At 38.9% G+C, this 12146-nt stretch overlaps 1 protein-coding gene across 23 annotated transcripts in view; it reads right to left on the bottom strand.

Moving 5' to 3' along the window:
• Positions 1-12146, bottom strand: part of SORBS2 (sorbin and SH3 domain containing 2) — a 231182-nt gene that overhangs the window by 52161 nt on the left and 166875 nt on the right. For 17 of the 23 annotated variants that reach the window (XM_055794870.1, XM_055794883.1, XM_055794873.1 and 14 more), the window contains 4 exons: positions 9752-9896; positions 7225-7400; positions 1868-1934; positions 709-753 (listed from right to left, as the gene is read on the bottom strand). In XM_055794870.1, the coding sequence (XP_055650845.1) occupies positions 709-753; positions 1868-1934; positions 7225-7400; positions 9752-9896 (433 nt within the window). Of the gene's footprint in view, positions 1-708; positions 754-1867; positions 1935-6398; positions 6621-7224; positions 7401-9751; positions 9897-12146 lie in introns of those variants that run through there. The other 6 variants (XM_055794882.1, XM_055794878.1, XM_055794888.1 and 3 more) reach the window with 5 other exon arrangements.

A 12146-nucleotide genomic window follows, 5' to 3' on the forward strand; every position in this document is an offset into this window, starting at 1 on the left:
TGCTCTCAACAGTACAAAAAAAGGCATGAGAGCATGTTGAACGCAACAAACACCGAAATAGAAGAATTTCAAATGGCATTTTTGCACAAGGCACTATGGATTTTTTGCACATGTGGTCTATTCACACTTCCATTTTTGGTTTTGTAAATAATTCTACCACATGGTTATAATCTTCTGAAAGACATAATTATATTTATTAGATGAATACACCTTTCTTGCAGCCAAATATCAACACCAGTGCCTACAGCAAAAACTCGTAGATCGTAACACAGAATCATCTTTATTAGGCACTCTTACTGCGTATTTTAAGAGGTGTTTTCACTACAACCTTTTTGTCTTCCCATGTCAGTAATTAGCATTAGAGCAGAACAGCGCAGTTCCCTTTTCATTTTTATAAGGAAAGGCTGTGTTACTCACAATCACTACTGAAAATAAATGCAAGGTAATCAAGAAACTACAGCATTACAGTGTATTCCATCTGCAGTAAGAGGCCCACAGCTGCAATTCATTTCAGTGGCAAGAATGAAACCAAAATTAAAGTTTGTTTCAGTTGGTGAAAAAGGCATGGAAAAAACACCAACTGAGATCAAACAAGATGATAAAAAGTGTTTATATAAGCATTATAAAAGCAAGCATGAATAGTTAACTACCCCATTACTTGCTGACATTAACAAAAGACTCATTTTGAAGTGAGGGAATAATTCCTACCAGTACCGTATGCATATGCAGCATTATACACGTCTGTGTCATCATCTATAAAAAGAAATACACATGTTACAGTAGTGCAATACATGCCAGTTTATCACAGCCACGCAGCTTTGTTTTTGCAAATACAAACAATGATTGGTAGGCGATCAGCCCCATATTTCTTTTCCTCATCTCACAGGTCTTTTGTGAAGATTCTCTTCCCATTATACTTACCATAGCCTATTTTTACCATCCCACCACCTTATCGGTAAAATGGTATCTTCTGGTCACGCCGCCCACATTGTGTCCTTACTGTTGGCACCGAATCACAAATTAGAGCTTTTTGTCTGTTCTTCTCCCTTCCCCAAGCTCAATTTCTTCCTTTTGCCAGCTCTCCTCTACAAGAAACTACTACATTATTGTTCCTATCACAAAAAGCATCCTCAAATATCTACTATGTGGTTAGTGCTCAACATAGATCTTGTAAGCCAAAATTTCCCTAATTTCCCTGCTTACATTTTTTATTCTCCCACTAACATTGCATGACCATACTGAATGCAAAGCTCTACTTCAGATGAATAGTCTCTTTCCTTCCAGAGGTCTAATGAGCATCATTGCCATTTATACAGTTTCTTGGCATCCTTGGTGGACAATCATGATATGATAAAGTACATTAACACTAGCGATGACACCAAAGCTCCATTTCAGCAAAACCAAATAAGACATTCTATAAAAAAAATGCAATTCAGACAGAAAGCGTATCCTTAAAACAGTCTGTTTACTAGCACATGCTGTTCTAACACACGAGCTCTCCAAAAGAAAGCTGGTATGTTAGGAGATGTACAGTGGCCAATTTCTTAACCCTTAAAGTGGAGATAAGGATCACTTCTTGAGTTCCCCAGTGACACGGAATCATACAGGCTGCACACCTATCCTAATCGCTTCAGGTTTTATTTAGCTTTAGTAAGAAAACAAACTCATTAGAGCTAATGAGCCTTTAGCAGAGGAAAATAGCGTGCTCTGCAGTAAAATCTGTCTTTGAATTTACCCATTTGATTTGATTCATTACCTGACACTTGATAAACACTTCTGTTTTCACACAGCAGACAAATCAAAATGCAAAACACTGCAGTTTTTAATGCCATTGAGAACCACCCAGCAAAGACAAAAGCATACTTACCAGGCTTATGAACCATATGGATTTGCTTGAACATTGTCTTGTACCAATCCTTCGGCCTGTCAACTGTCTAAATAAAATAAAGTTTTTAATAATTAACAAAGAAATAAAAATACCTGTGTGTACAGATGCAATCAGACATTTAATGTTATTTGGATACAAAGTCTATTATGTTTTATCCCCTATTTAATATAATCATTTTCATACCACCTATTTCAAAAGGTGTACCATCTATTTCAAAAGGTGTACTGATGCTTTTCATCTAGGAATTCCTGTAACAAGTTCTGGAAGACACTGAAGACCAAGTCAGTTTTGGACTCTGATCTTGAGGGTACAACGGTTAGGACACAGGAGTCAGTGCCAGGTCAAGAGTGTACCTTCTTCGTGCCCTATACTGGACAATGATTAAAGCTAGATACGTTACAGGGAAATACAAATGCCTCAGCAACTACAATTACCGGTGTGTAAGAAAAGCTTTTTTTGAACTCTCGGCAATTTCCAACTTATATCTTCAAAATGTCATTGTTAAATAATGCAGAAAAAGTTTGGAATACTTCTGAGAAAATAAGTAAGATAACGTTATATTTAAGAGTTAATGTTTGGATTCTAAACAAACAGTACTTCCTTTTATCAATTTTAAATTCCCTTTCCGGACAACTTAACTTATTTTTCTATTTTGAGAAAAGTGAATAAAATATACATTTCAATAACCACTCATTAAATTAAACTTATCCTTACTTTTGTAAACTAAGCAATCCCAAAGTTCCCAAACTCTCCTCACATCAACATTTGCTCATGCTTCTTATAATTTTTATCTCTTATCCTTCTGGATTTTCTCTTTTGCTGCCATTTTCTTTGAGATAGGATGACAGTATTTCAGAAAAGGAGGTAACACAAAGGCAAACGTTTTCAGTTTTATCCTTCTTAGGTCCTAAAATTTTACTTTTTCCACAGCAGTCAGAAAAGCAAAAGTTTTAGCGCAGATGTACAGAATTATCTTCAAATTTCATAGTGCACAGGGGTAATTCAAAAGACCCCTCTTGATGTGCATTACCTTGCATTAGCTAATACTAAATCTGCAGTCACTCTGCCCACTGCTCTTTACCATGAAAAGTGAAAATCCAAAAATTCTTCTCTACAAAACTGAGGGAACTTAGCGTGCTCACCTGGCTCTGTGCCATCTTGAATGAATCACACTTCTGCCCTAAACACCTGTTACAGCTACTGTACATAATCAATCTTTTTTGTTAACAATGGTGAGCTCTTATTATAAGGGACTAGGTAGAAAATGCTCCCGTACTTTGAGGAATCAATATAAGTTCTCATAAAATTGCTACTAAATGACATTTAAAACCAACAAAAAATTGCTCTAAAGAAGAGCTGACAGTCAATTGAAGGAATTTGGGATCTGCTGGAGAAGAAAGAAATTGAAGTGGAAGGTTTGCTTTTTACCCAGACCTGCTTGCAAGATAGAGATGACAAACAGATAATTTTGTAACAAAATCCAGTCCCTTCCCCCACCTACCAACATATTCCTGACTTCTGCCAAAGAGAATATATTTGGAAGCAGGTTTGGACCATTTTAACATTGTTTCCCTAAAGGCATTAAACATCTACACTAGCAGAACTCTGGTAAGAATAATTTAGGTAGATCAGAATCAAGTATGCTGTTTGGTGCTCCAAGATCATGTACACTCAAAAGTTCAAGGCGAAGTCCAGAAGGTCTACAGGACTTCATGGTGATAGCCACAGCCTCCGCGGTACTCCTCATTTCCCACAGCAGCAGAAATTGCAGTGGTCCCGTGATACCACAACTGCCTTTCTGATTGTACTGGGCCAAGAAGAGTCTTCCGACAGAGCTCAAATCAGTGATAGATGAATAGAACGGAAACAGCGTATAAATACTACTTCCATAACCCTACTGCTTGTCAAGGGACAAAGGCACGTAGGTATCTGTTTGCCAGGTGAGTCAGGTCCTCCACAAAAGCACAGGAGGCTTCCACATAGAGATCAAGTATGAAGAAGCTCTCATGCGACCAGAGAAGGTGGTCTCCCAAAATCTTTCTGAACATTTGAACACGCTTCTCTCATCATCTCTCCCCCCAGCCCCCACCCTTGGGGTTTAAAACCTCAGACAATAATTTGGCTTTCCATTATAAACCAGATGGATTTATTCTATTCCTTAACTAATCCTATTTTAAAGTATTTTTTTTGCAATTTATATTCACTAATCCCACATACCAACGTTTTTTTGAGGAATCAACAGCATTCACAATGTACGAAGCCATTCAGATGCCATCCTGCTTTGCAGACATTATAGTTCTTGCAATTAAACGTTGGAACACAGTATCACCATACGTGAATGAACACTCAGCCAAACAGCACGAAGAGGACATAAGAAATACCAGCAGTTGGTACTTAGGAGAGCCCATAATCGCTGCAAGTATTCTAATAATCCATCAGAAAGTATGCAATTAAAGGAGGCATGTATGACTTTCAGTGGACCTTCTGTGGTGGTTTTTTTCAAGCTAAAATATTGCATCACTAAGGATGGAAAAGAAATCTGGTGGGACTTGATTTTTCCCCCCTCCATTCTTCATAAACAGAGGCCTTCTCAGTCTACAGATTGATTCTGATGATTAGACATGAAGGAATCATTTTGGCTAGTCTAAAACAGTGCAGTCATACTGCTTTCCATGAATCTGTTTTTTCCTTTCCTGTGACCCTGTTGGTGGTAAACTCTGGTGGTGCCATTTGACTGAAGGCTTTTCTGAGTGAACAGCATTTTACCGTCCCTTTTCAAAGACTTCCTTTTTAATGCCTTGCAATTTCACCGTCTTTGGGGCAGGGCTTGGCATGGTGGCAGAACTTAACAATGATCTGAATTTTGAGGCTTCAGAGTTGCACTTCCCAGAGCTGGCAGGAGCTCAAGTGGTATGGAAGGAACATGCTAACATGGCACGGGGGTTCTGAGAGATGGGAAAGCTGTACAGGAATCCTTCCCCTCTCAGCAGCTTTGGGCAGAGAGGGTTTGCAGGAAAAGAAGAAGAGAACATCGCTCTGCTTTCCTTGGTTAAACAGCTGTCACAAACTATGTTCTGAGAGGAAGAATAGACTTGGAGGAGATAACCACAGCTTGAAAAATCTCTCTACTCCTGAAAAGCACTCCAAATCTGGAATACAGATATTCCTTACAGATAAATAAGTTCTTATTTATAAGCTTACCTTTGAGTACAAATAGTGTTTGGGAACATCGCATACGTTAACCTATAGCCCATGAATCTGCATTTACTGCTTTTTTGATAGACTGTTGCCATTTTTATAAAGATGGAAGAATAAGAAACTTTTATACTGCATGGAATTACAAAGTCAACTAATTTGAAGACTTCTTTCTTTCTCCAGATGGAGCAGGGCTGAACTTTCTGGGAGATTTCCATTTGGATTGCCCACTGACCTCAGAAAAAGAGCGAATGACATATCCTACCTTCTTCTGTTCATGGGAAATGCAGTTATAGCACTTCTGCACGTTTCTGCATACTACTGCATTGCTGAGAGGTTTCAAGGTACAGCATGTTTGAGTCTCTGGCTGGTAACTATACCAGCTTTGTTCTTACATGACTGGGATACATGGGGATCAAATATACTTGTGCACATTTAAAACGTAATCTCAAATCAGTATCTTGAAAACAATCTCACTTTCAGCTAAGTCCTAAGGAAGCAGAGTAAGGACACAAAGTAGCACAAGACAGACAGTCACAGAGACACACACACACACAGACACACACACACACAGACAGACACACACACACACACAGACAGACACACACACAGACACAGACACACAGACACACGCTAGCATAATCTTTTAACTCATATATCTCATTGTGAGAATGATTTCTATAATAATAAGTTTACAAGCTACAGGATATTTTGAAATCGAAACATGACAAAACCCAGAACAAGTTCAGCTGAAAAAAATGTGCTAATTCAAATTTCATTATGGTTTTTTTAGGGGAAAATCGGAGAGACTCAGACCATATAATCCAAAAGTTAAATACACGTTGGCAGATTGCCAACTCTGTTAAGCACACTTCAGGGGGATTTCTGTTATAATCTTATATAACTGATACGGACCCTGTTAGATCAATCTGCTATTAAAAAAAAAAAGAACAAAACCCCCTACTTTATCCTATATAAAGCATAGGGACTATTTACGTAAAAATGGGGTAGGAAGCTAGAGCATTGCTGCAAAGAAATTTCTTAATTTTTAAAAGATTCTGATCATATTACTTTTTATGTCAAAAAGAAAGCAAGAAATGCCATAGTTTCCCCCCATTCTTATCAAAATTGTCCCCATCTTACCACTTCTTCTGAATTTTTCCTACTGCTTTTCTCCATCAGTTCCTGATTTTCCCCCTAAGTTTCCAATCCATTGAAGCAGTTCTGGGCAATAGAACACAGCCCCGTACATCAGTATTAGCAGAGGGGACACATCCAACAGCTGCTACATCCTTGCACCTCACAAAGACTTCACCTGCAAGGGCTCTGCTGCCTTCATCCTGGCTCCCACTCTTCTTACTCTTTCTCCGTCTAGCACAGCACTTCTTCTCTGGCTGGGGAGGCCAGTAAGCACTTCCTTACAGAGCCAGCGCAGCTGCCACTGTGCTCTCTGGACCAGCCAGAAGAGGCTGCCCTGACAGCAGAGTGGAAAGAATGCTTTAGCATGGTGAAAACAAAACTCTTCAGTTCGGCATCCTGGGACCACTCAAGCAGTGACTAGTGGCAGATGATCAAAACTGGGCTAGTCACAATGAAAGGGCTTCCACGCTATTCGTTGACATGTCACTCAAGGCGGAAAATGATTATATATTGCATTTCTATGAAAATGCTGGTCACTTAGATCATTGTCACAACAAAACTATTCATTCCTACACTACCCTGATGACATAAGAACCGTTGCCCCCAAAACCGCAAAACATGAGATTTTTATATACACACACACACACGTGTCTATCTGTATACTTGTATGCACACACATATATAGCATGTATAAACTTTATTTTAGAAATAACAAAACAAACACAATTACTTCATATCTCCAAAAGGCAAGAACTACAAGAGAAGCAAGAAAGAGACACAGAGTTTTGGCTACTTCTAATTAAAGCTAGAAACATGAGGTTGCCCAATTATGCTCCCATCAGCATTCTCCTTTTCCGTCAACACACAATATTATATTCATGAGCTCGCTGATTACGCACAATGTATTCCACATTATATAAGACTAGAAGAATGTGAAAAACCCATTAACAACAATCAATTCATTGTATGAGTTCATACACAGATTCCCCAGAATTTCCTACCGTTCTAATTGCTGTAGGGATTCCAGATTCATCCACCGGGCCAATCCCTGCATAATGTGGAGCTTTAATGACTGTAATTTTTTTTTCTTCTTCTGAGGATCTGCAGATTGGTATTGTACTGGTGGTGGTGGTACTGCCAACAGTCTGAACATGCTGTGAGTATGTCTCTGTGGACTCTGTAAAGATAACATGACAGAATATTGTATAACGATACAATAATTACACTTTGCAGTTGTAACATGCTTCCCCATATATATATATATATTTATATATATACAGTACATGTTTGCTGCACAATCTTAACCACACACATATACAACACTTTAAAAACCACAATCATCTTAGCTAGGGCTTTGCCCTCGTTAATGTTACATTAACAGGATTATAAACTTATCTAAGGACCAGACAGGCTATTCAACTCAGATCTTCTTAGATTAGGTGTACTTTTTCATAGCATCTTGCTGAAGAAAAAAAAAAAAGAAAAAAAAAGGAAAAAAACCCCACAACCCCACCAAAATCTACTGAGAAAGCGGCAGCAGCCTTTTTCCTATAAATCAAACTCTTGCACCTTTCCTACCCATTCCTTGAAAGTAGTGATCTAATTTCAACCCCCCCACCCCCACGCATTCTAGCAAACTAGAAAATCGCTGTTTTGTTAATCACAGGAACAGATTCCAAACAGCCCTCCACAAAGACTTACGTGGCACACATTTAGAAACATTAAGTTTTGATGCATGAATATTTTTTAAAAACAAATTCTGACACACAATTTTCATTCTTTAAAGTTACATTGGTATGTTTAAGTGCCTCTATAGTCCATAAAAATGGACCTCAGTAACTTGGCATCTGTAGAGCAATCTGATGATCCACCTACGATAATTTGGGTGAACCCTGCAGGCTGCTGCTGGTTTGTGGTGACTTGCAATATTTTGACCCTTCTCTCCCAAATCTTCCTTTATAATTAACAAAACTAATAAGTCATTACTACCATTTCTTTCTAAAATTCAGAGTAATTTAACAAAACCCACCTCACTGCTGGGATATGTCGTGAAAATTCGTATGGCTGCAAATGATGTACTTCAGGCAGCATGTTTCAGTAAATTAGTAGGCTGCTATGACAAATCATCTTTTTTTGCAAAAGCAGGTACAGTGCTTGTGTGACATTTCCACCACAGGATAAACGAATGTAGGGAGTAAAAATAAATATCCTAACAGTACTGGTGAAGATTACAATTGCCCTTCATGTGCATTAACATCCGTTGATTCTTCTGAAGTAAAATATTTGAATTGTAGTATAAACTGGGAAAAGGAGCTCTGGTGACTGAAAGCTCTAATTTTAATTCAAATACTTCAGCTCACTTCTACTGCAGAGAGCTGGATTTAGCATGGCTGTTTGAGCTGTTTACAGAAGTCTGAAATCCTGTAAATAATTCAGTGCTACACATATATGGTGAGGGGCAACTCTGCATGGCAAACGTCTGAATATTTGGGCCTTTTTCCCAAAATGCATGATGCTAAACTTAGAAAACATTTTGGATTTGATCCTTCATTCTTCATAGACCTCAAACTGAGGCCATCAGTAGCATTTTTAAGTGAGCAAGGAGAATTAAGTCAGGTCGTTATTGTGGAACACAGAACTTCCGCATCACACAAGAGTAAAAATCATGGGAAAACACTTTACTTATTTCAGGTATATCCAAACCAGAATTGATAGGTCTTTAGATCAGCAAACTAGAAGCAATCAAAAGAATCTAGTATTCTGGGATGTGGAGAAACCCTTGTATACAGTTTTTGTCCTTGTCACTATGACAGGGATAGCAGTTGTCTAAGCTATAAGGCTCAGAGTGAGAAGTGTCACCTAATTTCCCTGCATGCACAACAAAAAAGTAAACTTCAAGATCACATTCAAATTATTTTGCATGTATAATCTTATCTGAATATGCAAAACACTAACTAGTAGAAAAAGCAGCAAGCAAATGATTGTTCTGGCAAAATGGATTATACTGGCAAAGCACCTTTCTAAGGCTGAACATGTATACATGTCTTTTTTTTTAATTAATGCCCTACAAAAAAAACCCCAACCATAAACAAATTATAGATTGACATGACAGGTGTTTAAAAGCCTGGAGCCCATCCCTTTGTTGGCAGTATTTCCACTGAATATTACGGAATTTGTGGGGAGAACCAATGTACAAAGTTGACCCTTGGTTTCTTCAAGGCAAAATCTGAAGGGGCTGCACGGGTTGAGCTACTTTGCTATATGCTTTTTCCTCGGCAAAGCTAGTAGAAAGGTGGCAAGAGGTCACTCACACACATAAGTAATAAAACTTAACAGCAACTCCAGCTCATGATCACTACTGTATCTATCAATAAATGCTGGAGTTTTTTGCATTTACTTCCCAAGGTAGATGAACAGACAACACCTTCATTATGGATACGAAGCACTCAGCAATTGTTTGCAGTCTTTGCCACGTGAATTGGAATATGTTGTATAATGTATAAAGCAAACATTCTGTGTGAGGCTTACCCATCATTCTGCCATGCTGCATGATAACAATGTTGGAATTGAGCGAAGCTGGTGGAGGGTAAGCTGAAGAAGGGGAAAAAGGCCTTTGAAAGTGACTCACTGGGCTGGCAGCAGTGCCAGAGTTCCCATTCACTGTGATCTGAGCCTGAGAGAAACAAAACAATATCCCATTAAACTACACACAAAGCCCTCCGACTGCCATCCCAAACAGAGAGTGATGCAAGACTGTCAGCCACACAACAATTACCAGTTGTCAGGTACCTAGCCATAACGGCATCTGCGTTCACTGAAATGCAAAACTCGGCACGAGGGGAGCAGAATGTGTTCCTTCTATACCTTGTGCCTCCCCTCTTCTCTCCTTGTAAGTGCTGTGTGTGAAGCATGCTGAAGTCATGGGAAGGTGACGGAACCACCACGGTCAAGGCAACAAAGATGGCACAATCAAGGTCTGCAGAGGTCTGCCAGCAATATAAAGTGAAGATGGCAGTGAAAGTTCCTCTCATCGTGCGACAAAGGCTGCCTACCACTGCTCACTCACTCCAAGAGACACATTCCCTTAATACACATGCTCAAGCCCTATTGATATTAATGGGAACTTCTGGGCAGACTGAAGGGAAAAGTCTCATTAAGACTAGCTAAAGAGAGTGAGCCGAACTTCTTCAAAAAATTAAAGCCAGCTAGAGTAACTATGGGATGCTGATATGAAATCTATCACAACAAAAATAAACAGCACCAATAAAAAGACAATACCACAACCACAAGACAACAGAACAAAACTGTCAAATATATAAAATGGGAAAGCTAAGTAAACTAGCAGTACAGCAGCATCACAAGCCATTTAGGCTTTAGACACAAGAGGTACTTCTGAAACAACCTGCTTCCTTGCCCCCAGCTTTAGAATCCCCACATCTGGGCTGTAGCACTTTTACGGGGAGCACTGCAGGATTAAAACAGATACGGAGAAAGCACTGAATGAAATCAGAGGGTAGCAATACTTCAGCAGAAAAGGGAGGGAAGGTCTCTGCAACATCTCTTTTTAATGCAGAATTCTTCATTAAACCTGAACAAAATCAGAGTGCTACAAACTTTGCTCAATTTTATATAACAAAAGAACTAAAACATGCTGTAAAACATGAAACTATCTGAAGCAGTAAAGCAGAAGTAAAAATCATTACTAAAAGGTGTATTATTTTTATATTTAAAAGTGCAATGGTTCGTGACCTCTTGTATGCATTTATATTTTGGAGATTACTGATCTGACTTGAAATTTTTAACGTCTCAGCCTCCAATAGCTAAGACAGCAAAACAAATTCTAGCTCCTAAGCAGATATCACATGTGGTCTTATGTGCGTTCAGAGGTTCCTCAATTTTAAGGACACCCGTTTTCAGAACTGAACTGAAAAGTTTGCGTTGTGGTGATGTCTCCATTAAAACTGTTTTCTTTAAATGTTTCATCTCTTAGTAAAGTCAAGAACCAAAATGCAAACTAAGTTGGCTTTTCTCACACCATCCTCCCCATGAAGGGAACTTGGAGTAAGAGTATAAAAGCTACACGAGCTCACAGATAGCATTTCAAGAGGTATGAAGCCATGATTTCAGATGAGGTCCCTAGATGAAGCCCGCCACCCATACCCTACTTCAGCAGTTCACCCATTCTCTCTTCCTGCATATTGTCTTTTTGGGAAAGTTTGTTTCTAGGGAAGGATGGGTGCAACTATGTTCAGAATCTTACTAATTTACTATAGCTTTTGTTTCTCTGAAGAGAGGAGCAGAACTAGCAGGAGCTCTTTGTAGACCAGAAAGCTACTCCTATGGATTTCTGTAATAAAAAATTAAGAAACCTCTGTGATGGGCTTTACCAAATAGCTGGGTTAGACAGTAAGGCTCTTACGCTAAGTACACAATATAATGAAAACAGGATCCATACAAGGAGCTCTCGTGCATCATTCATAAATATATATATGGCATGTCCGTATATGACATTTTTGGGTTTGCTTATAAAGGCCTTAGGGAAGATCTCAACTCAGCTAGAATTTCTTACTTCCTAATGACTCTCTTTGAGGAAGGTTTCTGTGAAGGTGGCTGCTGCATTTGCTTATCTGATGCATCTGGCACTGGTGAGAGGGTTAGCTATAAAAGACAGTTTTGTGAAGTTTCAAGGGCCTCTCCTGCCCTTGGAATTATTTGGGAGCCACTGACATTTCAATCTGAGAATGTAATGCTTTTGTTTCAGGTGACAGAGTTTGCTCCCAGATTATACAAGGAAGTAAAATCTTTAGGACGCCTATTCGTGAATTAGATCTTTTACTTTCTTACGTAATCTCCTTTGTGGCAAAATAAGATGATACAAGAAAATAACTTTTTTTGCCAAAATGCACCTATTCCCCAGCTAACT

Source organism: Falco peregrinus, chromosome 2, assembly GCF_023634155.1.
Source record: "Falco peregrinus isolate bFalPer1 chromosome 2, bFalPer1.pri, whole genome shotgun sequence".
Classification (NCBI taxonomy): domain Eukaryota; kingdom Metazoa; phylum Chordata; class Aves; order Falconiformes; family Falconidae; genus Falco; species Falco peregrinus.